Below are 26,226 nucleotides of genomic sequence, written 5' to 3' on the forward strand. Positions count from 1 at the left end.
ACTGGAGTAGTTCTGGCAGAGTTGTTTGAAGTCTGCCTGCTGAAGTTACAATGATTTCCTTGAGTTAAAGTTCCCCTTCTTCTATGATTCAGGAGCCGAAATTCTCCTTATTTGAATTTTTTCTTCTGAGGTTGGGTAGTACCACCAATTTCAATACCCAAATATTGTTGCTAAAGTTGTAGAAGACTGAAAATTATAGCAGTGAAATCCCAATTGTAGTTTCAGCTCTTACCATAGAAAAATACTTGGATATGTTTGACTTTGAATTATCACTTTTACAGTTACAGTTCCTTTATGGTGAATGTGGCAATTGTAAATAGTACATAAAAAATTGTAAATCAGAACCTTTTCCATAGATTGAAACTGTGTCCTTCTGTCTCTGAAGGTTACAGACAGCAGATCAGACCTGGAAGATTTGCACCTTTATGCGACTCCGCGGGAGCAGCGGTTTCGTAGGTTTGCCAGTCTGGAATTTGAAGGACAGCTGTACATGACTCCCCACGACTTCATCCAGGCTGTTACCAGTGATGAACCCAAACGTAAGCAGGAGCTTTGTGATGCTAGAGCTGCTGGGGAAAATGTCTGTGGTGCATGGTTTTTTCCCATTTGCTTTTGATTCCTACTTCTGTTTCTGGTTGTAGAAGAAAACTGCTGCATCTTCAGAATTTTAATTGTGTCCAAGTGCCTACAAAGAGTGTCCTGATTGTTACTAGATTGTAAACATCTGTATGCTAGTTAAACATTCTTGTCTTAAAGGGTGCAAACAGCTCAATAGTCATGAAAGATGGCAAGTTAATTTCTGCCATTTGCACTGGCACAGTTTCTTTCTGAGCAGGCCTGTATTGCTGTACAACTCGTCCTTCCTCTTTTGTGGAGTTTCTCTGTAAGCAGGCAACATACACATTTTCTAAAAGGCTAAAATAAGATATAACTGCATCATATTTAGAAATATGATAAATAACTCGCTAAATAACATGCTTTGAGTCGGAGTTATAGTCCCCCAGGGGATCAACTTTCTACACTTAAACATTGCCAGTGTTAGTACTATGTGTTAATTATTGTAAAATTAACTATCAACTTTAGGTCATTTGTTGTAAAATCTTTGCTTTAATTATCAAAGAGTGATCCCTTTTTGCTCTAGTTTGATTTCCTGGCCCTCAGGCTTGCCGTGCATTGGTAGCAGCACAGAACTTCTGGAGAATGGGAATATCTTTGCTCAGGTGTGACATGTATAATCACTCACCTTAAGTTTTCTTAAAATTCTTTGCAGATGTTGGATTTTTCCCTTTTGTTCTGTTAACAGTAACGAAACAAGAGTAAAGAATTCAGTCATGGCACATCAGTGATCAAAACTTCTGTAACTTTTGAATAAAGATATAATCTCATTGTAACAGTGAAGACAGAAGATAGAGCTTAGATGGTGAAAACTTGCAAAACTTTGAAACTCTTACCAGAAAGCAAGTTTTTTTTTGCTTTGCAGTTAAAAGAGAGGAAGCAGATTGCTTATCACACAAGTTAATACAAATACATATCAACACTTTTTATCTATTTCCTCTGCTCACAACTTCAATTCTTCCCTTTTTTGTTAGTGTGGAGTTGGGTTTCACTGTGTATGGTCATGAAACATTTGTGCTATATGTGCTGGACATCATTAAAACGTTTTGGTTTAACTCTGTTTTATGACAGTTTGATTGGCTAGACCACACTATATGTATGGTTTGCTATTAATATTTTTCCATGCTGATGAATTTTCTGCTTCCTCCTCTCACAAAGCAAGTATTTAGATTTAAAAAACAAAACCAAACCAAAAATCATTAAGCTCATAAGGACATTCTGTGTGTCTCATGGAAAAGGAGAAGAGATCTGGAGTTGCACAGTCAGGCACCCTTCTGAATTCAGTGTAGCAAACATTGTTTCTATCAAAATCCTTTCTGTTCATCCAGTTCGCCTCTGAGACCAAAAGCAAAATTAACCTGGGTGTCTTTTAGGTTTTGTGGTATCAGAGATTACATGGCTGACATAACTATTTTAAAGGATTACAATTAAGTAGAAGTAGATCACTTCATTCTAGTGCAGGTCATGTTGTCTGGGAAATTGAGATAGAAGGCTGATAAATAGGAAGTAATAGCTGAAATAGATGACCCACAGATTGCCACATGCAGCTTCTCATCTCTGACTATGGTAATTTTAGCCTTTGTACTGCAGCATTGCCAAAGTACCATTTGTCTTCTTGGGCACGTCAATTTTCTGTCTTGCTCTGTTGAAAGTAGTACTTTTAAGGAAGGATTTTTTCTAATGATGCATTCTAAACATTTTATTTTTTACTTTTGGGATCGTTTTATAAATAACTTGCAAGTTCTATATGATTGGGTCCATTCAGGCTGATGTACTGGACCATCTATATTTTGCATAATAAAAAAAGAATATATACCTGGGGTTTTTATGAATGAAGACTAGAAAGGTCTTGAGTTTTGTCAAAAAGCAAAAATTCCCTTTGAAGTATAATAATAGAATCTCTTTATGTCTGCTTTATGGAAAAGCTAATAATGTTAGGCCTGAATGATATTTGTGATGGAGTGAGTGTGTCTATTGTGATTGATTTACTTTGGAAATCATGTAAACCCTACAAAAGTCAAGAGAGTGTTCACTTCCTTTTTTTGATTAAACACTAATTAATATGGTAAGAGTGTGTTTTCTTTTATAAAATGTAACTTTTTACTCCAGGCATTTATTGCAAAAAAAATTAACTTGTTATTATGACTTGCTGTCATAAACTTGTTTCCGCCTTTATGGTGCAGGCTTTCATTTGGGAACATACATTATTGTTAAGAGTCATTATTGATACATTTTTATAATCTGAATATATGTTAATTATTGGGAAAGCAAATTAAGAGAAGATGAAATATATTTTTTCCCCTTTGTGCTAACTATAGTAAATTTAGCTTGATGCTGAGCTGTAAGAAAAATCTGTTAGCTCATGCTACGATGTTGCATGATATAACTTCACCATAGTTAGAGTGAGATTTGTCAACAGCCTTGGTGTAAACCTTTACCAAGATATAAAATTAAAATTTCAGTCAATTTCTAACCATGAATTGATGGAAGACCATAGTAGGTAGCTTGTGTATTGTTTTAATTATTTAATGGTGCATGAAGTTCATTATGAGTAAAGGATTTCTAATAACAAAGCGTCTTTTGCTCTTCAAAAAGAAGCTATTACCTACCAAAATTTGTTATGGTGTTGACCACATAAAATGCTAATTTCTGGACCTTTGTGAATTCTAATATTCACAATGCCTTATCATAATATTGAATCTGTACAAATATTTGTCTTGAGAATGTGGTGATGAGCCTTAAGTTTTGAATTCTTGAATGGTTATGGACAACTCTTGTTCAGTTACAGCTACCAAAGAACTGAGCCTGACAGAGGCTGGAAAAGGAATGTGAGATAGTAGGAAGGGATGAAGGGTGTCTTAGCGCTTGGTGTAGTTTCAAAGGCTTTTTTTCTGTATTTGCCTTAAAAAGTATCAGTGGTCCATGAAGCAAGAATCGTAATCCAGGTCTCCTTACAATTTGCATTTTAATACTACTGCTGCTAAATAATAATTTCAGAATATTGTTACCAGGGGTTAGCATGAATGCCCTCTGTTTCCTGTTAAATGTTTTAAATCCTTAAAATATTATCCATATTTTGGAGGTTGAAGGTCTTTTCCTTCATTGAAGCAGAGTTGGATTAATAACTACATCTGAATTGGTTCTTTAAAGTTAGGACTTCAGGTATGTATTAAGCTAAAGGGTTTTTTAATAACATAAAGACAATTACGCTCATAAAGTAAGGAAAATAATTCTTTGTGTAGAAAACACAGTATAGATGTAGCCCAATTTTTATAACATGACATTGGCGTAATTAAATTCCTGTGCATTCATTACAATTTCTTTTTTTGCAGATGCTAAAAAATGGCGATCACTGTCAAAGCAGGTGAGCAATAATTCCTGTGTGGTCTTATAACCATACATTTTGGTAGTTGAATTTTTTGATGTAAATGTAGAGGCACGGGAAACTTTAATTCCTTAATTTTTGTCCCTTCAGCCTCGGGTGAATCCAGAATTTCAAATACTTTAGCTGCGGTGCCTGTTTTGGTGAATTTACTGATTTAATCATCTGTCAGTTTCTCCCTCGGTCTATACCTGACTGCATTTCTTAGTGTCTAGATGTAATAGGTGTATCCAAATCTGCCTGAAATATTTATGCCACTCTCTCCCTTTTGTGGTGTTCAAGGGCCTCTTTTTTTTTTTTTTTTTCATTTGTATAAGTTCAAAAGGCCCCTGTCTGTTTCCCTGCATTTTAAGTAAAGTACATTCACATTCACGGGTGAAGTTTTCTTTAGTTCAGGTCAAGAGTTTTAAAAGAACAGTTGCTCAGATTTTGTATGAAAACCTTACTGAAATCCAGGGGGACTTATCCTTGGCTTCAGTCAATATGAGCAGTGGTGAGTTATTTCAGCCACAAATACATTGCATGTCTCTCTCCAGCTCAGCAAAAACTTAGCATTCATGCAGATGGGTAATTCTTGCAATAATCATGTGTGCAAAAATTTATGGAGTGCTTGAGTACTTCCAAAATCATCGTGGTAACTGAAGTTCAATTAACTGGTAAATTTGTATGCAGTTCCTTGTCTTTTATATTGATATCCTAGAATTTAATCATTATCTAATAACTACTTAATTAAATACTGAAATACATGCTTTTAAATTTCCTTAAACTTATTTTTTAGGAACTGAATCAGATCCTTATGGAGACACCACCAGTTTGGAAAGGATCATCCAAACTTTTCCGTAATCTTAATGAGAAAGGTGAAGAATTTATTTTCCTGAACCAAATTACCATTCTATTAACTTTTTTTGTGATGATATACTTTAATCTGAGTCCAATTTTCAAAAATAAAGAAATTGCATTCTACATTTTACAACATGGAAAAGTTCCATGTAATCTCTACAGTGTTTTAATGATGCCAGCTTCCAACTAACCTCTTTAAGTGATCGGGGATTGTGAGTTTGTTAAGCTGATGTTTGAATATTTCAGGTTCAGTTTGTTGCCATGAATGATATCTGGACTATAGACAGACTATTCCAGTAAAGAAACAATATCTCTTTACTTCTTTTCAATAGGTTCAATAATGTGATTATTTCTAAAGACAGTAGTGCTGTCTTATATCACTGGAAAAGCATTTTGTACACAACACAAAGAGACAGTTTCAGAAATGTTATGTATTCCTTTAAATTCTGCAGATGAGGGCTTTGATAGCTTTTAAAACTCACGCTATTGGTAAGTGAAGAGCCAAGAGTCACTTCCAGTCTCCTCTGTTGTATTTTTTTCTTTCTTAATAAGGCCTATCCCTTCACAACAAAAAAACCATAGGGAAATAAAACAATGATGGTTTACAGACATTTAAAAGCTATTTATAATAAATAATCTATATATTTCCTTGCTTATATTCAGAGTGGCAAAGGTGTGGTGGTGCATTTGAAATATTTTCAAAAGCAGACACAAGTACTTGCTATAAAAGGACACTTTATGGGTGTTTAAAATAAGCACACCAGCAACAGAATTCCAATCAAAGATATACATGTAATTGGTTAATATAACTCAAATGCAGCTCAGATTTATTCAAGGAGTAAGTAGTGTGGACACTACTCTCAAAGGAGGCTCTCTATTGCATGGAGACACTCTTTTTTCCTGAGTCTACAGCCAACACTCACAGAGAGGCAGAAATTGGCACATCTTTCCATTGTATTTCAGTGTACTTCTTTGCTCTAGGCTGCTTTCTATATAGTTGACTTTTGAAATATTAATTGCATAAATATATTAATTGCAGCATACAGCTGACTTTTGAAATATTAATTGCATAAAAATTCAACCTCAGAATCTGTTAGATCAGTACATTATCAGTTAAAAATGTATCTAGATGTTGCTTATTAAGTCTGTAATAAAATGTCTGCAACATGAATAGTCTTGATTCAACAGTATCTTATTCCAGTTTTCTGCCAGTGGAGTCCTGCAGAAGTTGATGGAATTGCTAGGACTCAAACTGTCAAAATAGGATGGTAAAATTAGTATTAGACTTTAGTACTTGAATGTCTTTTCAGCATGTTTTATGAAAAAGTGAATTCTATTGCCCAGTTTTATAAAAGTATAAGAAAATATGATGGGTCTTATGACTGATAGTTTAAATTGGTTAAAGAAATGGTAATAGAATTCAGGTCTCTGCGGTTATAATGTAGTCTCTGATGTCATCTTTATTGTTTCTTAACAATTTTTTTTAACATGCACAAACAAAGCAATTAGCAAAATACTATGTCCATTTATTTTGCCATGGATTTATGTAATTAAGCTGAGGCACTCTGATTTATGCCCACTGACCTTAAGTTTTTATTATGTTTTTCCCTTGAGTGCCTTCCTTCTCTTCTTTGTGATCCTAGTGTAAGTTTTTCTTTCCCTTCAATCATCATTTCAGAGCCTCTCTCCCATAACACTCAGAGCAATCAACCAGAACTGTCTGTCTGCCAGTACAAACAAAAGGAGAGAAGGCTTTCAGGGCTGTTTCTATTGCTTTCTTCATACCTGTGATGGACTGCTTGACAATTGCACATTCTTCCTGTTTTACAGCAAGGAAGGTGCCATCAAAAAACAAAAAAAATATATATTTACATTTATTGACTGGCTATTAAACAATGTTTTCCATCAGTGAATGAGAACCTTTGAGGCATCTGATTTCTTGATAGGTGCTTGTCCAAACAGATTCAAGCAGGCCTTTGAAAACTTAATTTCTGCAGGCTACTGTATAAAATCAAGAAGATAAAGCATAGAGCATGTGTTACTTAAATGCCTATATTTAATCATTACTAATCTTCAATAATGTGTAAATTGAGGAGAAGTGTAGGTGGTATTAAAAAATCATAGTAGTTTTCCTAACTATATCTACTAGCAGTAATAAAATACTGGTTCTGAAGACTTAAATTTGCTCTTGGATCAAAAGATGGGATGTGAAGTATAATGGAAGTAAAATCCACATGAATGATACATTGCTTTTAGTTTTAATTGTACAAGTTTTTCAGTGCAAAAAAATCAGCTGACTGCTTACCTAGTTTGTCACATTTTCAGTTAAGTCAGATTTTAAAATAAGATATTTAAACATCCAAAGATGTGGCTGTTTTTGGAAAAACCTTTGCACCTGACTTGGACTGAAATCAAGGAGACAGCCAGCAACTTTTGAAAATCCTAGCTGATAGACATCTTTACTCTCAGGCATCTAAATACTTCTTTTTTCACTCTTTTGAAATAATCTGAGATTGTGGACTGACTTAACACTTCTGGTTTTGGAGGACAGACAAAACCAATTTGCTAGAAGCCAGGAACAAGCTTCCCTAGCTCAGCCTCAAAGGTCATTGGAGCTAAGGGCTCTTGGCAGAGCTGCAAGCTGTTTTCTGTTCTTGTTGAGCTAAGAGATGCTTCTCTTCAGTGCTGCTCTGGACATTCTGCAAGGTTGTCTCTTTGCCCCTTACTCCAGAGCCAGAAAGGCACAAGTACAACTTATGGTACAAGACATACTCTTTGGGTATTGACTTCAGCTCTAATTTAAATTTTGCCCTAATCACTTCTGAAGAGAAAAGGAAGTGCCATTCCACAGTGTGGTTCCCCTTTGTAATCTTGCAAAAAGAAAAAAAACTATGAGATCAAGTTTTCAGTTAATATAGCACATGCATTTAAAAAGCACTTAATAAAGACCTGTATTCAAATGGTGTGATCAGGAGGAAGCATGTTGAGAATCTTCTCAAAGTGAATGTTTTCATACTGTTAAAGAGTATTATCATGAATTACTGGTGGGGTTTTTGGAAAGAAAATTGAATAAATCATTTATATTACCTTTTAAGAGTCTATCCAGATTCTGTTTAATGAGCCATGCTCCACTGAATGTCAATTTACTTGCCATGTTTAATGTACTCTTCCCCTAAAATACAAACCCAAACCAAAAGCCCCAAGCCGTAGATGAATATTGTAGACCAATAATTTCTTGACCAAAAATAGTTACATGCATACAAGTATGAATGTACAAATATGCACGTGTACAAAAAATTCTCCTTATATATATAGATTTAATATTTTCAAGTTTAGGATATGAAGGCAAGATGAAATTAACATGGCTTTTGGTTTGTTTTTTTTTTTTTGTCTTCAGGTGTGATATCTTACACAGAATATTTATTCCTCTTATGTATTTTAACAAGTAAGTATAAAAGATTCCTTACAATTTCAAAGCTCTGAATGTGTTGTTGTGTGTTAAATTACACTTCCCATCCCTGCATATAGAAAAACTACACTGTGCATCTCTGTGTCCCTCTGAACCTCTTTTGCCTTCTGGAACCTTGTGTTATGTGTTATTTAAATGCATTATTATCCAGAATACCTTTTAGTGGCTGTTGATGAAGCTGTGCCATAAGCTCCAGCTAAACCCCAGTTAAGACCTTACATTTATTTTCTTGTTTGAAATTCTTACAAAATTTGTAGCTAAATTTCCTGAATTAATACAGGGAGAACAGGAAGATACACATTGTTGCTGGTTTGTTTCATCAATTAGTGCATAATGGGCAAAATCAAAGAGTCAGTGGTAAAATATAAAGTATTTATTCCAGAAACATTAACAAAATTGAAAAGTTATTCTTTTATCTCCCATAAAATTGAATTAAAATAACCTAAACTAATCTTGATACAGACTTTCTAAATATTGTAACAGGTGTTTTCTGGAAAGAAGCAAAGAATTTAACTTGTCTTTCATTTACATGTAATTAAATAATTTCTATTGGATTCATTAGTGGGGTTTTTTTGGAGATGAACTGGATTCCTATTATGAATCAGCGCTGGAACTTGACCCTGAACCCTTAGTATCTTCCACTAAGGCATCACTTCCATAATTTCTTTGTTATCTCAATTAACTTTTGGCCATAATTCATTCATAGTACAAATCAGTGGGTATCCCCAAAATGTTGCCTAAAGGCTTTACTTAGAGTTACCTTCAAAGTCACCATGTTTCAGAAATAAGGTCTAACCTGATCTCAAATTTCAATGGCTCTAAGCATGTAAACAAGAAAATGTTGAGTGCCTTCCAGCATAACATTTACTTTGACCAGAAGTTGTGTCCTGTACCTTTTTTCAAAATCTCTTAAAGTGTCTTTTAGAACATTGTGTTTTCATAGAAAATTTATTTTCTGCATATTTCTGTTTGCAATATAAAATGGACTCTATCCATGAACTAACACTCTTTTATATTATTCTTGCGTATTTCATGTTCTATTTCTACTTTTGTGAGCATGCCTTCTGTTTGAATAAAATGGGTTGTACTGTTTTACAGATGTTATGATTTGCATTTAGTATGTACACAAACATCCTGATTTAAATTAGTTGAGGTTCTGGCTTTTATGAAGAAACACCAAATAATTTCTTAGAGTATTATACTTGCTTTCTTTCCAAGAAAATAAATAATTGAATGTTTGGCATTTTTTTGGCAGAGCCACATGCAGGTTTTCGAATTGCTTTCAACATGTTCGATACTGATGGCAATGAAATGGTGGACAAAAAGGAATTCTTAGTGGTATGTATGTTTGCAGTTTTTGATGTAATCTTGAAACTAATGTGATGATGTCAGTAGTCATGAGATTATAATCTACTATTCTTCACTGAATGTAGTTATTTGCCTGATTTAGTATAAAGAGTTCTTAAAATGTGAACTGAAAATAGAAACTCCTTCTTAGAGTGCACAGAAGTCTTGTATATAATTATTTTTGAAGCTTAATTCTAGTTTTTATTCTGTATCTTCTAATTGCTACTGTAGTCATAGATAGGCTATTAAAGTAATAGAAATGTTTTAATGGTTAGCAGAGTTATTTAATTGCTCTAATGATCACCTCACTTTGCTGTTCATTCTGCTGATAATCACAAGTGACCCAAAAATATTGACTGACCTAATGTGACACCATCATCTGTTTTGGACAAGATCTGTAATGAAATAAAACATACTGTACATATATCTACTTTAGCCCCTAAATCCATATGCTGAAGCAATTTGCTAAGGTGGGGTTCAGTGACGTTTTTTTACAGAGAATATTCCTGAAGGGGAAACTGACTTTGACCTGAATGATTTCCATGTGCTTTGGAACACATGGCAGGAGACCTAGAACTTGGCAGGAGTTTGGTTGCATCCAAGGTTTTGTTACATTACTAATTTGAATGAAAGTATTTTTCAGATTAGAGCTTTACTCTGTTTATGGCTTGGAAAAAGCAGTTCTGTAAATCCATCTTATTTGAGCAGAGTTTGTTTTTTTCAGGTTAGAAATGTAAACAGTTTTAAAAAGCCCAGACTTCAAAAGAAAAATTCACAAGTTGGTGAGATTTGAGAATGAAGAGTAATTTGGCACTTGAGGGAAAATCTTTGAAAATCCTAAATTGTCCACTCGATATTCATTTTTATAGTGATAAATTTTCAATATTAAATTCAATAATAATTCAGATTAAAATTTCAATACTTCATAAATTTTCAGGTAATAAGATATACCAAGTTCAGGAGAATGATCTTGCAGTAACGAGGGCTATTTTAGATTTATGTTCATTTAATTTATTTTCTGATTTCAAAAGAAATGGGAGGAATAATCAATGCCATTCTAAATAAATGATCATTAAAAAAAAAGGAAATGCAGAAAATTGACCACTCAAAGTTAGGGCTTCTGAGTTTACGATAACTGTGTGGCTTTATGGTAAAAATGTGCACCATAAACCAGAGATCTCTAAATTGTTGGTGTCCATTGGCAGCAGCTGTCTGAGGTTACACTGAAGCACTCAGTTATGGTGAATATATGTTTTGACATTTCTTTAGAAATTAAAATTTAAAATTTTGTGGTATAGGGAAGCTTTCTGAAGACTAAACAAGGCCTTAATTTTCTACTGAACAAGTACAGATGATTAATGCAATACAACATTTATAAGAATTGAATCAGATGTTGGAAAAATATATTTGTGCAAAAGACATACATTTTATCTCCACACATTTTTGTGTAGTTGAGCTTTTGAAGAAATACAGTGAGTACACATGAGAAAAAGCCCAGTGCCGTATTGAAAAAGATGGAACAAAATACCAAGGGTGAAACAGACACATGGAATGTATTTAAGTGTTTGGCCCCAATTTATTTAAAATAAAGACACCCTAGTTTCCTGTGTGAGGTTTCTTAATTGATTCAAATAAACTATGTTAACCTTAAGAAAATAGAAATATGGAGAAAACTCTCCTTAACATGCTGAACTTAAATTCCAAATCTTTTTTGGAAGGTGACACCACTTGCAAATTGTGGCATACTCAACTTTTTTTGTACTCTGTTATTAAATGTACACATCCTTGTAAGGGCTAATTCTTCATAAGCATCTTCTCCAGTTGGAGGAAAACCAGCAATCATTGGATTAATTAACAAAAGGAAGAAATAGAGGAAGAAGAAGAAAAAGCAAGCATCTTTCATGATTCAGTATAACAGAATGTGGTGGATAGACTGACAAGTTTGTTCTGATAGAAAAAAGAGCTTCCATTACAACAGCTAAATGGGAGAAAATTGAAGTAAGAGGCTTTGTCTTTCAAAAACTGATGATAAAACTGAAGTAAAATAAGCATATAAAGTGGGAAACAAGGGCAATATTTAACTAATATTTCTTTCTAACTATGCCTTTATAGTCCTCTTCACATCCTGCTATGTATTTGTTCTCTGTCATGATCCCTGACTAGTTTCTCCTTATTTTTGTTAGCAGACTTGGTGGATAAAAGAAAGAAAGTAGAATTTTTGAACATTAGGTATACTGTCACCTACTCATTGTAGGGGATTATTGTATTTAACAAATTTGTATGGCTCAAACTTGAGTGCAACTCTGCTTCAGTAGATGTCGGTGATCCTTCAGAAATTAAATCGGAACCCTTAAGTCAGAATATGAGATCTGAAGTGAAAAAGATTAGATAGGTAGATAGAATTTTGTGCAATGAAAGTATATATGAAAATAGAATTTGATTCAGTGATACTGCAGCTATTATAGAACTGGCCCCAGAACATACACTTGGCATCTTTACCCACCTTGCTTGAATGTAATGCATCATATCCTGTGTGCCTGAAAGGAGACTGTTCAAAAGCTGGCATATGAACTACTCCAACATTTGCAAAATATTTATCCGTCAATTACAAGCAGCTATTGCAAAAGAGACTTTGAGGAGCTTTGTTTGGGGATCACATGTTATATGATTCTTGAGGAGACAGTGTGTGTAGTGAAGAGTTGAAAAAGGCCTTATTTTTCTGATAACAGCTGTATTGTTTTTGTAAACTAATTTCATGGTGTTTGTGCTTTCCTCTTTGCTTATGTCATAGGGGTGAGGTCAGGGAACAGAAGGATTGTGTTGCCTTGTTACTGGAGATCTTGGTTTTGCTGCCTTCAGCAGTCAATCTCATTATCCTGTTTCAAACAATGTTCCTATGAAAGTACTCCTAGACCCTTTTTGCATTCACTTTTTTTCAGTCACTGGTATCCTATAGCACTCTTTCTGAACAAAAGATCCATTTCCAGAAGTTTAGCAAGGCTTTAATAATGCATGCAACAGAATCCTACTTCTTTTGCCTTCTGTGGCAGGGGAAATACATTCAAGGATGCCTTGCTTTTTACTGATCTTTTTTGGTTTTTCAATTACTGCCACTCTTCTCTCCTGCTTGATGGCTTGTCATTTCACTTTTCACAAGGGATTTTCTTTCTGTTTCTCTCTGTTCATTTAACTTTTTTCTTTGCATTGTTCTGGGTTGCAAACTCTGTAGTACTCTATCCTATCAAGACTCTTTCCTTGTTGGCATAAGTTGTAGTAACTTGCACCTGTAGGTTTGCAAAAAAAAAATTGAAAATATGTACCAAGGTCTGTAAATTTATCCCATATTTAAAAATAGGTATTGTAATGCACAAAATATTCTGGTCTGTATTTGCCTGATAGGAGATTCCAGAACTCAGTGGTCAGTTTTGGTAATTCATAAAATGTTGTTTATAAATGTGTTTGCTAATTAATCACTAAACATTGAATTCTTTCATTTCAATGTTGCCATACCCCTGCAATAAATCTTGCTGATCCCTTTGCCTTCTCTGAAATAAAGATATCCTGAAATTTAGTTTGGAAATTTTTCTTGCAAAATGTATCACACACACTTTTTGTTTCTCATTTCAATCCCTGTGGAGCTCTGTGTACATGCCTTTACATTATGAGGTTTTACCAGACTTATGGAGGGTAAAATTGCTCCTTTGAAAGAACTGCCACAATTGTGTCTGTATGCCAAGGTGTTTGGTTCTGAAAATACCATATTCTAGGTTGGGCAAGTTTCTTAGATCAGGGTTTATTCCTTTTCCAGCCCAGTTAGAGGATAACAAATGCTACATGAGACAGTGTGATATTTTCACATGAATTTTTTTTAAAAGCTGAAGGTCCAGTAGAGACCTAGATAGTATCACAGTTAATACTTTCTTGCTAAACACTGTGAGACCTTTTTCTAATGGTTTGGGAACATTAATTGGTATTACTATAAATAACAATACCTAAATAAAACAGATACTTGCAGAGAAAGATAAGTACAACCCATTTCTTGCTCTGAAGACTTTACAAAAATAAATATGCTTAAGAATCTGTATGTTTGAAAACTCGTATTTGAGGTTTTCTCAGAAGTCATGTTTAAAGCTCTTCATGTTGAGATAGTTGTGAAAGGGGTATTTTACAAGACCTGAAGGTATTCTTTGAACAGACTTGAAACGAAAGGGTACTTGATAAATTACTCTTGAGTAGTAGTTTGTTGCTGCTGAAGGGGAATGCTTCACCCCCACCAGGTGTTTCTACCCCTCCCTTGTGCCAGCAGGAGTAAGAACTGATCAGGTTGGAAACTAATGTGAAAAAAAGATTGATCCAGCTGACTACGTAACCACAGAGACATTAATTAGAACCTGACACGAAAGGATGTGCCTGGAGGTGGTGAAAAGGGTGGAACTTCCCCTTTTTATATTGGCCAGATTGGCTAAATAGGACATTCTTGGTATTGTGCTCGCAAGTAGAATTGTTACCCTTACTTTGTGGAAAAAAATATTTCCTTTTTCCCTTTCTGTGTGGTGGTTTAAGTCACAGAAGGAACGTGAAGGCATGAGTATGAGCAATAAAGCATCACGAGACTGATATTTCAGTAAAGAACTGCATTTTAATACTGTTTGTAATGTTCCTTATGATGAAGGATATTGTTATGTATGTGAAAACAGGCTGAACACTAAATGTGAACAAAATGGTTTGGTTTTTAGCTCCAAGAAATCTTCAGGAAAAAAAATGAGAAGAGAGAAAAAAGAGGAGATGAAGAAAAACGTGCAATGCTGGTAAGTAAAATCCAAAAAGTTGCATCTGGTAGTTTTTTTTTTGATGTAGTACAAAATTATGTGTGTGTATATTTCACTGGTCACTAAATTCATATTGTTAGAAGAATAGGCATAACTTCACATGTAGAAAAAAAACCAGTATTTAGCCTAAACTGTAGTTACTGGAAAAAAAGAGTAAGTGGTTTATAGGAAGAAAAAATTAGTGTTTAAATACTATAGTAGATGTTATGACAGTAGAATTGATTCCATTTGGAGCTTGGAAATCTAGGGGAAAGTGAGCAGTAATGAGCCAGTGTTACTGTCTCTAACAGTGAGAGATCTCAGGGGGAAGACCAAGGTGCACACTTGCTTTCAGAACTAACTGAAGCTGTCCATGTAGACCTTCTGATCCTGGTGCTTGTTATCCACACAGTAGTTTTAAAATAGATTATGAAATGTTACAACTGAACTTAGATTTTATATTCAAATTTAAATTCTTACTAAATAATTATTACGACCAATGCAAAATATATTAATCTGAATAATTTTTTGTGGAATATTGGGTACTCACGTAATGTCAAATTTGCATTTTGTGCAAACAAATAAAAAGGTAAGTCAGAAAGAAATGAGTCTGTGGTGGTTTGTCTGAGGGATGGCAGCAGCAACAGGTGCTTCTTTTACTGTTGGAAAGTAAATATCAGGGACAAATCTCTGCCAAGCAGAGAGCGGAAAAAAAAAACCAAACCTATGTTCCTTTGCAATTTGCATGTTTATGGAAAAAATTCCTTATTATAAGAAATATTTTGACAAATCAGCACAGCTTCTCAGTGTCCATTATACTTTTGTCAACATCAATGCTCAGTCTCAGCTCTTTGTCCCTGAAACCACAGGAGGTATGATTTTCAAATATTATTACTTTTTAAACCTTCCCTGAGAAAAAAAGGACTTTTTTCTTCCCACCCAGAGAGACCTATCCTGCTCTGCTTTTCAAAACTGTAGGTCTGTTGTTGAATCTCTCAGAGACTATTTATTTTGAACAAAGGAAACTTATACCTAAAGGAAGAGCTTTTGGAGAATGTAAAGATGACAAAATGGCACATAAGCCCTGAGGGTAATCTCTAAAAACCTGCACTTCTCTTTTGAAAATTTGAAGAGTAAGACTGAAAAAACCATTTTTTTCTTCACTGTCACATTAAAAACAAATAAACAAAAATAATAATATGTATAAAGTAAAGGTTTGCTTGTCTTAACCTATTCTGTTGTCTTTTTTCCCCCTTCTTTTGTCTTCACTCTGACATGTGATACTTGGCTTGGCCCATTTTTGCTGTATGTCAGCGTCTTCAACTTTATGGATATCATACTCCTACTAACAGTGTATGTACTCTAATTATTTTCAATTGATGCAGTCTTCACCAGTGAGATGAAGTATTATGCTATAAGAAAGTCTATTGTATTTATCTTTTTCATTAAGTAAATTATTTCTGCTAATCAGTAAAAATGTAAGGAATCTTGACTTGCATAAAAGATTGCTGCATGCATGCTGAACAGGCAAGCCTATCAGGAGGAAAGGTTGCTCTCTATGAAATGGAGGAAACAGTATTTTTAAGGGAAAGTACAAATACATTTCAATAAACTGTAGACATATTTTTAATTAATGTATGAAATTAAGTCATCCTGCATGAGTCATTTGATCCATCTCTTTCTTTCATTTTGTGTAGTGTGAATAATTAGTCAGTTGAATCCTTCACCTCTTTATTGCCCCCCAAAAAGAAACCTGAAGAGAGCTTTCCTATTTTTATGCTTCACCTACAGAACAAATACCTAAGAACTTTCAGTGCTGAACTAGGAAGGGATTCCCTGTATTACTTAGGTGACAGTAAACTTCTTTACAATAATTTTTGAGGGCTGAAAAAGAGAAGCAGAAAGAGATCTTCTGATGTTTTTAATGTCTTCATCATGATCTGATTAATTTCTGGATCATGGCAGAAGTAAAACAGTTTTTAAAAACAGACAAATTTTATGTTTAAATAGAAGAATTCATCTTGTTGGGGCATTATTGCGATATTCCAAGTGAGGGGGTCGGATGCAGGAGAATTAGATGAATTGTGAAATTCCAATTTTAAAATTTGTTTTCTTATATAATTATTCATAGAAACACACAGATTTATTTCTTGTGAAATTGGCACCTACAATTGGAGCAGTATGCAGGAAGGAAGTGTGTTGAATTAAAATGTGCAGTTGACATGATATGCATACTGCAATGATGTGAGAAAAATGAAGTAGAATATGCAAGGCCTTTTGATTCGACAGATTTCAGATCAGGCTTTACTGCAGCAAAACTTGCTGGACAGTGATTGCCATATTCCCATGCTTTCTCCTGTTTCAAACTGAAACCAAGCTAGTTAGGTATTCTACTTATGTAATTTTCAGATTCAGTAAAAAAATAATCTTCTAGACTGAGCCATGTCAAGCCCTTTATCAAGATAATGCCCAGGTGTGTGCCGTATCTTTTGCCCTCCTACTGTCTGAATGGAGATCTCCATGCAAAGGAGACCCAGGTGTATAGGAATTCAGTAAATCCCTCATCTCCAAAAAATAGAACCCCAGATATTTTGGGGTTCTGTTTCTTCTACTGAAACAAGAAGTGTAGCAGTCTTTTGTTTTCCTGGATGTCCTGAGGAGTTGAAGATACGCAAGGTTCCAAGGAGATGCAACCCTGAAATGTCTGGGATAGTCCAACATGCTGCCTCATGCACGAGGCCCTTCTCCTCAGTTCATCTGACAAATCAGTTCTATTTTTTTAAAATGTGTTGAGGTCCATAGGCCATAAAAAGCATATGGTGATGTTTTAAATGAGTTAAATATTTTGGTATTTTCATTTGCGTAGGTTAATTCAAGTCATGTTCTGGTGCATACTGCATTTGTGTCTGAGACTGCTTTGGCATGTACTGCATGAGTGCTTTCACTGGCCAAATGCCAACCAGAACATGATAACTGTGATGTGATGCATGTAATGGAAATGAAATGTGCACCGCCAGAAGTACTAATTCAATTGACTAAAGTAACTCCAGTAAGAGAACAAATTCAGTGAATGCTTAAAATAGATAATTGTAGAATTGTATGCATAAGAGAATGTGGTGTTCACTCTCACGACAAGGTAAGTTTGATCATCAGACGTGGATAGTGTTTTCCTGATAAGTATGTTACAGTTGAACTTACTAGGCTTGTTTTTGCCTTTCTTTGTTGGTGCAATGATGTCATCATAAATATTAGATTAAATTATTTTATATAACTAATTATATGGTGATATTTTTATTTTACCAATGGAAAAATTAATTTTATAGGTATATGAATTAATATTTTCCGGAAAACCAGAGTTGATAGAAAAAAACACTGGCAAAATGCTGAGTTTAAATGGCCATTTTGATATTCACTTGTAGTAAATATTTTCACTTCTGCGTTCTTGAATTTATTTTGTTTGAGAACATGGAGTCAGTGATACTTTTGGTGCAGCCAAGAACATTAGGGAAATAGCTGTAACAGACCAATGTTCCTTTCATTTACAAAGGGTCATGTAACTGGTAAATTGTCACTGTTTAGAAGCAAGAGAACCAAGCCCTGATTTTGAAGATCAGCTAGAAAATATTTTAAAGTTTATAAATGATTGTCCCATTGTTTTTGCTTTTCAAACAATTGTGCTTCTTGAAACTGCAGGTTCTTAAAACAGAAGGAGAGGACCTTGTCCCCAGGAGCTATTGGGATACTTTGAGGCGTAGCACAAGCCAAGCGCTCTTTTCAGACCTTGCGGAGGTATAAAACAACCTCTCTGGTCTCTGCTCCATAAACACACTGCTATTTTATTTCTTCTGTTCCGATTGCTTTCTTATGTTGTGCACCCTGTTTCTTCTTTTCCTTTTAATTACTTTCTTGTTTTAAACTTCAAAGTTCTCGGATCAAATGCGTTTGGTTCTCTACAATGTGATAATTGAAGGTTGTCTTTTCCAAGAAAAAGCAAAGTTACCTTTTGAAAGAGTTGGAAGATGAAGTCTTCTTCAGTCCTTCAGAAACATTTTCTAAGACTAATAGTCATGGCAATTCACAGTTGGAGAAGTAATTCAGAAACCCTTTGTCATTTAGGCATGGTCAAGTAAAATGACAACTTTACTGAGAGTAAAGCTTTCAGCTTTTAATCTTTATGTCTTTAATGTGCTTTTTGTGTGTATTATCAGAACCAATCTTCACAAAAACTATAATGCAAAGATTGTTTTAATTATTAGAGAAAACAAGGAATGTTTTAAGGTATCCAAAACATTGGTCCATCTTTTGTAATATTACACAATCATTATGGAGGTCTAGAAGTACCACTGAGCTGTCAAATTAATTTTCATAATGCTTTAAATTCTAATAATTCTTGTTTCATGATCTGTTTCTAGAGAATTCATATCAGAAGATCAAAAGACTATATCATTTATGCTTTTCTGTGCCCATACAGTAAGAGTAATGGCTCTGCTGGTAGTGGCATTAAGAACATAGAGCAACTCCCCACTGACTCTGGTCTCAGAGTTCCATGTTTCCTAAGCAGGATCATAATGAGAAAAGAACAAGAAACCGAAACTGATCTCCAGAGTAAAATAGTATTTTTGCTTGGTTTGGAAACAATGTGTGCTTCACATTGAAAGTAATTAGTATTTTGTCCCTGCTGTTCCTCTGCAGAAGCTATTGAATAACCTGAGGACTTCAATAGACCTATTTCTAATTTCAAGGCTTAATTTACTCATAGTCCCTTTATATCAGTCTGCTGTTCATTAATTTCCATAGAGATTTTTCTTCTTTAGTGTTAATCTTCATACTCGTGGTTGTGTTTATAAATGCAGTCATAGCACTCTGTTTAAATTTATTTGAATTTTAATTATGGGCCAAACAAAATAAGATATTTGATTTTTCTTTCAAGGTAGAACCTGCATTTCCTTTGCTGTATTTCTCTCGGTTTGTGTACATTTGCCCTTCAAGAAAACAAAATGTAGTGTTACAGAATTGAGTTTTACAACAATACTTATAGAAGTATCCATAGTAATAACATATACATAGTAATCTTTAATAAAATAGTAGACCCAGCCTATCTTCCCTTGCTTCTACACTCGTGAGCTTCTGAATTGTTAATCCAGTTGTTAATCCTAATTTATTCCACCAAATTTTAAAATCCAGAATATCAGCACTCTCGTCTAGTCAGATAAGGAGACATAGAGGGGAGAGAAGGCTTCTAAATTCACTGATTATTCAAGAAGCTTGGGGCATTGCATTTCCTGAATGAAATGTCATCTTAATGTACAGTTAGCTGGCATGAATTCAGTCCCAAGTATAGATGGACTTCAGTTTGGAAATCTCTGCACACATTTAATTTGAAGAGAGAGGGGTTTTTATTATCCGATGCCTCAGCCTAATAACTGCAACTATACTGTAATTGAAGCTTAATAGCAGCTGTACTTAATAGGGATGTAAATTCTCAGTAAAGTGTATAAAAAGCCTGTGTGCTCACTTGTAAATCATTTTATGAAGAAAAATCATGTTCAGCATTTTCTCCACTGACAATTTCCCACTTCTCACTTTCGTTATCTTTATCTTGCTTGGTTTGGGCCAGCTGGCTTTCATCCATATTTTTATCTCTCCCAGATATTCTTGCATCTGAATAATATTATAGCTATTTGTAGTGAGAAAGTGGCATAAAGCAAGGTGACACTGGAGTCTGTATTGTTCCATAGGCTTTTGAGAAGGCTATATGTAAGTTGAAAAGGAGAGTAAATAAGGTTTGTTGCTATGGGAATCAAAAGGTCTCTTTGGAGAGTAAAGTTATTTATTACAACTAATTTTCTCTAGGACAGAGTATAATACTGGTTTTGTACTTGATATTTTGGCAATTCCACTGTCCTGTTGGAGTATTGCAGTTATCACTAAATTCAGTTTTGGAGTTTATTCTTAAATTCCTAAGTGAAATTGAAAACCATTAGGTTAGTTATCACTGTTGGAAAAATCAAGAGTTTTCAGTAAGAAAGAAATTATTAAATCAAATCATAATATGCATACTTAATTATTGGAATATGTTGGTAAAAGTGGAATCAATGCTTACAAGCATTACCTACTTTTAGTCAACCCTTGTTAATCAAGAAATTGAAACTCATTTTGCAGAATACAAAATAAACAGATTTTACGCACTTCAGGCTAGAAAGCAGAAAGAAAAAGATATTGCCATTATGCAGCAAGTCAATCAAGTGATTGAAACACTTGTCTTCAGTTTCTCTCTTTACCTGCATTTGTATTCCAGTTAATGTAAAGGTAAAGAGAAATGAGAAGGATTTTATTCTCATTTAAATGACTTATTTAAAAACATATTTGATCAAAATTGAGGCTCCTATTTGTATACTTGGAAACAGGTGAGGCAATTTAATTTGCACTGATCTAAATTAAAATTAATTTTATAATGAAAAACAAATAATAACTTTAAATGATTAAAACTTCTGGTTGTATCCTTTCCCATATAAAAGAGAATTTATTTAATGCTGTCAGTGCAGAAGGAGCGCAGGAATAGTGTTCAGTTGCCTGCAGTTCTTCAGGGAAGCACACTGGGTTGAGTTTCTGCAGTGAGGTTTTTGTTTGGGGTTTTTTCATTTCGTGAGGCCAGCCAAGTGGGAATTGTGAAAAGACTTACAGATTGTAGGTTTTTTTAAACGGTGCTTTAGATATGGGTGAATGCAACCTAAGTCTAAGGTTTTGAAATGTTTTTGCAAGATGAAAGGCTGTAATTTAACATTTGATATCTTTTCGGTGTACTTGAGGGAAATTGTTTGAATGTGCTCAGGGATTTAACTGCTTAAAAAACATAAGAAATCAGGGTATCTGAATTTCAGTATATTGTGTCCTGTAGTGGAGGATAACAATATTGAAAGACAAATAGTGATTGCTTTTCAGAATTAGTTTGCTCACTTGAAGAGCAGAGCTGTCTTAATTGAAGGACATGAAATATCTCTACCTCTATATACGCTATGTCATCTTATTTCTCCCTGGAGAAGAATATGAGAATAAAGAGGAAGCTAGAGTACATGAAGTGCTATCTGGAGAATCCTAAACTGATTATACTAAAGAACAGAGAAGTCTCTCTCATTTCTTTAGATTGGATGTTGAAAGGGATTTGTGTTTGTTACTGCCTTGTGTTTTCCCTTGTTGTTGATACATAAATACTCTTAATGAGTATAGCACTTTACGTTTCTTACAAATCAGTATGTAAATTTGAAAATTATATAGTGTATTTTAGAGAATGTAGATATGAAATGCTTTTTCATGGTACATTGTTTATCATGATGTTGAACACATTGTTGCACATTGTTCAAAATTTTTTCCTGGTTTCTTCACTTGGAGTTTCTTTGTTACAAATTTATAGCCTCTTCAGTGAAGAAATAGAGTCAGACTTAAAGGACTCTTGAGTGTGGCTTGCAGTTTTATAGATGTAGATCTTTGTAGAGCTGTATAAACAGTTTTCTGCACCTGTGGTGGATCCCACAGGTTTATAATGTATTGCTATGGTGATAAATTATTACTGTTACATCTCCCAGATATTTGCTAGATTTCTGTACTGTGCCTTGTTTTGTACTGTAACACCAGAGTCAGCAGCCACACTTCCTAATGGGAGGTAGCTTGCCTAGGAAGAGCAGAGGCTGCTCTCCTACTCTGTGCTTTTCGTAAAGCGTTTGAAAGAAAAAGAGCTTGGACAGGAGGCAATCCCTAAGCAGGTGCAGTAAGGAGACCAAACACATTACTTTTTAAATTTCTAATGTTGGCAGAAGCATGTTAACACCAGGAGAACAGTGTCATGTTGGGCTTATTTAAGAGCCTTATATTACTGAATTATTCTTCAATTCCTCAGAGTATCAAGAGCTTCTTTTTCAAAGAAGTATAATCAATGCATATATGCAATAGTTAAGGGCAGTGAATATGTAGTAAAAATGTGGAATATTATGCAATCACTATACACAAATGACAGGTACTTCTGTTTGGATTTCTGTTTACAACTTCTGCTATTACAAATGGTCAAAATTAGTTTGCTTTATCTTCTAAATCTGGTTTTCGAAACCTTAGTTATTTATTAAGGAAAAAGTCTTAGTACATATTCAGAAATTACAGTCCTGCACAGAGATCACAACCTGGTACATGAGGAACAGTCCTAAGAGAAGTAATCCAAATACTGCTTCATTACTTTAAATTTCCTAATTCTGTTGTTTTAAATGTGTTTGGGCAATAACATTTAAGATGTAGCTATCTACAACTTACAGAAAAGAATAATTTGAAATACACCTAACTGATGTGATTGTGGAACACAATCCCATACTTACTTTTGAAATATGGAATAAGAGTATATGAACGACTGTATTTTAATTTCTTTATTTCTTGTTAATACTTTGTATTTTAATTTCTTAGTTTTGTAGTAGAGGGAAAGTGAGATTGTGTACACAGGGAGTTACATTTTATGGTTTACCTTAACTGATGAGATTTTTTTTTTTCCTCACAAGTTTCTGGTTTTATTTTTCATACCTTTTCCCCCTTCATTGCAGCTTCCATTACATCATTCTGTTAGTTTAACTACTTTCTACTAAATGCAATTAACAGCTACTGCTATTTTGTGTGAAAATTGCATGGCAAAATTAATGTAATGGATTGCAAGATTAAAATCTTCTTAAAGATTGTAAACATGAAGTACAAATAGAAAAGTCTATTATTCTATTATTTATATACTATTCTATTCTTTTAATAGAAAAGTCTATTGTGATGATAGGCACTCTCAGATTATACTTCTGTATCTGATCCAATCATGGCCTTTAATTTTTTTTATTCTAATATTTAAGCGTGCTGATGATTATACAAGTTCACTGTCAGATACTACACTGCTGGTACACTTTTTTGGCAAGAAAGGAAAAGCAGAACTGAACTTTGAAGATTTTTATAGGTGAGTCTCAACGTCATTAATTCCTTATAAAAATATTTGTATAGTTTTTCTAATTAATGTGTACTATATTACTATACACATAGCTCATGCAGGTATGGTTTTATGTTTTGTGTTCCCTTTGTGTGTGTTATATACACAAAGAGCAAAATAAAACAATAAGTGGCCCAATAATAAAACGTCCTCTTCCAGTGTTGCTGCAAATTTTAGTTACTTTGGGGTGGAAAGGTTATACCCCAGCCCTGTCCTTATTTAAGGACACAAACAGTAGAAATATAAAGTATGACAATTTCTTCACGTTTTGTTTGTGTTTTAGATTTATGGATAACCTGCAAACTGAGGTTCTAGAGATAGAATTCCTTTCCTACTCTAACGGGATGAACACCATCAGTGAGGAAGACTTTGCCCATATTCTCTTGAGGTATACAAATGTGGAAAATACATCAAGTTACCTAGAAAACATGCGTGGCAGTATTCCTGAAGAAAAGGTAATTGCTCAGCAGTGGACTCAGCGTGCAGTCCCAGTGTCATTAACATGAAAACATAGCTTTGTTGGACTGAATTACTTAGCACCAGGATTTTATTTTGATCACAAACTGCATGCCTGGTTTTTCAGATTACTTGCTGAACAAAATGTAGAAAAGTAAATAGCATGGAATTATATTTCGTAGGATTTAGCTGGTAATATTGCTGAAGCTTAGATAGGACATAACCAATAGAACAGGTTAAATTGCAAAAACCATAAGACATTAAAAATGTCTAGCAATGAATTTTCTAGCAATGAATTATCAAAAAACCCTCTCTTTCTCTCCTTCCTTCCTTCCTTCCTTCCTTCCTTCCTTCCTTCCTTCCTTCCTTCCTTCCTTCCTTCCTTCCTTCCTTCCTTCCTTCCTTCCTTCCTTCCTTCCTTCCTTCCTTCCTTCCTTCCTTCCTTCCTTCCTTCCTTCCTTCCTTCCTTCCTTCCTTCCTTCCTTCCTTCCTTCCTTCCTTCCTTCCTTCCTTCCTTCCTTCCTTCCTTCCTTCCTTCCTTCCTTCCTTCCTTCCTTCCTCCCTCCCTCCCTCCCTCCCTCCCTCCCTCCCTCCCTCCCTCCCTCTGCCACTGGAGTAGCATTTCCTCAGAAATAACATCACATTTTATCTCATTGTTTTTTAGTCTTACTAGTGAATTGTTTGTAATTATTGTTGGGTGTGTGGGTTTTTTAAAGACTGAAGAGACAGAAATTATAATATTAACAGTAAAGGTCAGGAGGTGGATAGTCCTTAATTTGTTTAACAACAAATGCATTGTCAGAAGTGTATCTGAGAGAAATGTAACACCAACTATACATCAGTGAAAATCTATAGGATAATGTTAAAAGTAGCCCTTCAAACAAGAGATGTTTTGGATATACTTCTTCTGTTTGTCTTTACAGAAGAAGATTAGATTAATTTGTCCTAGAAATCTAACTCTTTCAATAGCTTTATCTTTTAATAGCATTGACAGCAGAGCTTGCAAAGAAAAGCAATAAATCAGTTTGAACAGTTTGTTTAGGTTTTGTTTTTATTTGAGGAATGACATTTTAATTTCAGTCTCCACAGTAAGTAAGATCAGTCAACTGATAGAAGCACACTCCAAAAATTAACAGTTTTCTTTTCAGATATCTGGATTATCTGATTATTCCTGTGCTTGTACAGCAGTTAGGGCCACTGACTGTTAAATATAGCTGGGAAAGCAGGGCTGTCTCTTTTGACCAGATTGGGTGTCAGATGACGTGGTAAGATTGGGATCAGAGTTCCTGCTCAGTCACCCTTCCCAAGTTCCTGGTCCAGGCACTGAGGTGCTCGGATCAAACTGCTGTAAAATGTCTGTGCAGCTTTCAATATTCAGAGCCAAGACAGAACTGCTATAACTGCATGCTTCCAGATGGAAATATAAGGAAAAAAAAAAAAAAAACAAAAAAAAAAACAAAAAACCACTCGCTTTGGTTCTTGTATAGAAACAGTAATGTAAGTATGGGAAACTGAAAAATAATGACAGTTGTAGTTACAGAGAAATACTTTGTATGTCAAAGGTGAAGTTAAGTAAATATACAGACACTTTCTTATGAACACAAGTAGTAGTCTTTGAAGTTCATGTCTAAGTCTTCCAAGGTCATAGCAAGTATTCCACACTAGTTTCCTCTTCTTGGTCTCTGGTGAGACCAACAGTTAAGGAAAACCTCCATGTGGAAAGCTTTGTCACTCAGTTGCGTATTTGCTTTTATGCTGTCATCTGGCAGTGTCCTGGCACTGGATGGGTGCCATACATTTGGGTATTTGAGGTATGTCATATGCTATACCTGCATTAAGTGAAAAAAGACATCGCTGTTTTTCATAACTTTGTGTCATTGGCTTGGTAAATGTGCTGTCACTACATCTCTTATGCTGGCCACGGGCTTTTAAGAATAGGACTTTGACTCTTACTGCCATGGATGGGGTGTTCATATGTTGATTAAATGTTGTCACATTTTTTTGGCTCTTTTCATAGCGTTACAATTTGAAAATTATAAAATTTGCTCTTTATTTCATGACAGTGATATGCTGCAATACTAATACTAACCAGAGGATTCAATTCAGAAGAAAAATTAGTTGAGTGTGTAAAGTAATATGCCCGTACTCTCACAATGGCAATGTTAACCTTTCATGGTGCTGTACAAAGAAGCCCCTAAGGCAGCATGATGATCTTTTGTCATACTTTAATCATGTTCAAATGTTCAGCTGGCACACTGCCTGCTCACAGGATGTCTTCCTCCTTTTACTAGCTAGATGCCAAGCAGTG

The 26,226-nt window shown here is 34.6% G+C and overlaps 1 protein-coding gene across 8 annotated transcripts in view; it reads left to right on the forward strand.

Annotated features, from left to right (window-relative positions):
- The window catches only part of MICU3 (mitochondrial calcium uptake family member 3), a 51,636-nt gene that overhangs the window by 12,007 nt on the left and 13,403 nt on the right, over window positions 1-26,226 (forward strand). For 2 of the 8 annotated variants that reach the window (XM_063155953.1, XM_063155951.1), the window contains exons 2-11: window positions 386-539; window positions 3,948-3,979; window positions 4,776-4,854; window positions 8,235-8,282; window positions 9,562-9,644; window positions 14,390-14,461; window positions 15,776-15,814; window positions 18,155-18,250; window positions 23,332-23,432; window positions 23,746-23,917. In XM_063155953.1, coding sequence (XP_063012023.1) covers window positions 386-539; window positions 3,948-3,979; window positions 4,776-4,854; window positions 8,235-8,282; window positions 9,562-9,644; window positions 14,390-14,461; window positions 15,776-15,814; window positions 18,155-18,250; window positions 23,332-23,432; window positions 23,746-23,917 — 876 coding nt within the window. The remainder of the gene's footprint in view (window positions 1-385; window positions 540-3,947; window positions 3,980-4,775; window positions 4,855-8,234; window positions 8,283-9,561; window positions 9,645-14,389; window positions 14,462-15,775; window positions 15,815-18,154; window positions 18,251-23,331; window positions 23,433-23,745; window positions 23,918-26,226) is intronic. The other 6 variants (XM_063155958.1, XM_063155955.1, XM_063155954.1 and 3 more) reach the window with 3 other exon arrangements.

This window comes from Melospiza melodia, chromosome 5 (assembly GCF_035770615.1).
Source record: "Melospiza melodia melodia isolate bMelMel2 chromosome 5, bMelMel2.pri, whole genome shotgun sequence".
Lineage (NCBI taxonomy): Eukaryota > Metazoa > Chordata > Aves > Passeriformes > Passerellidae > Melospiza > Melospiza melodia.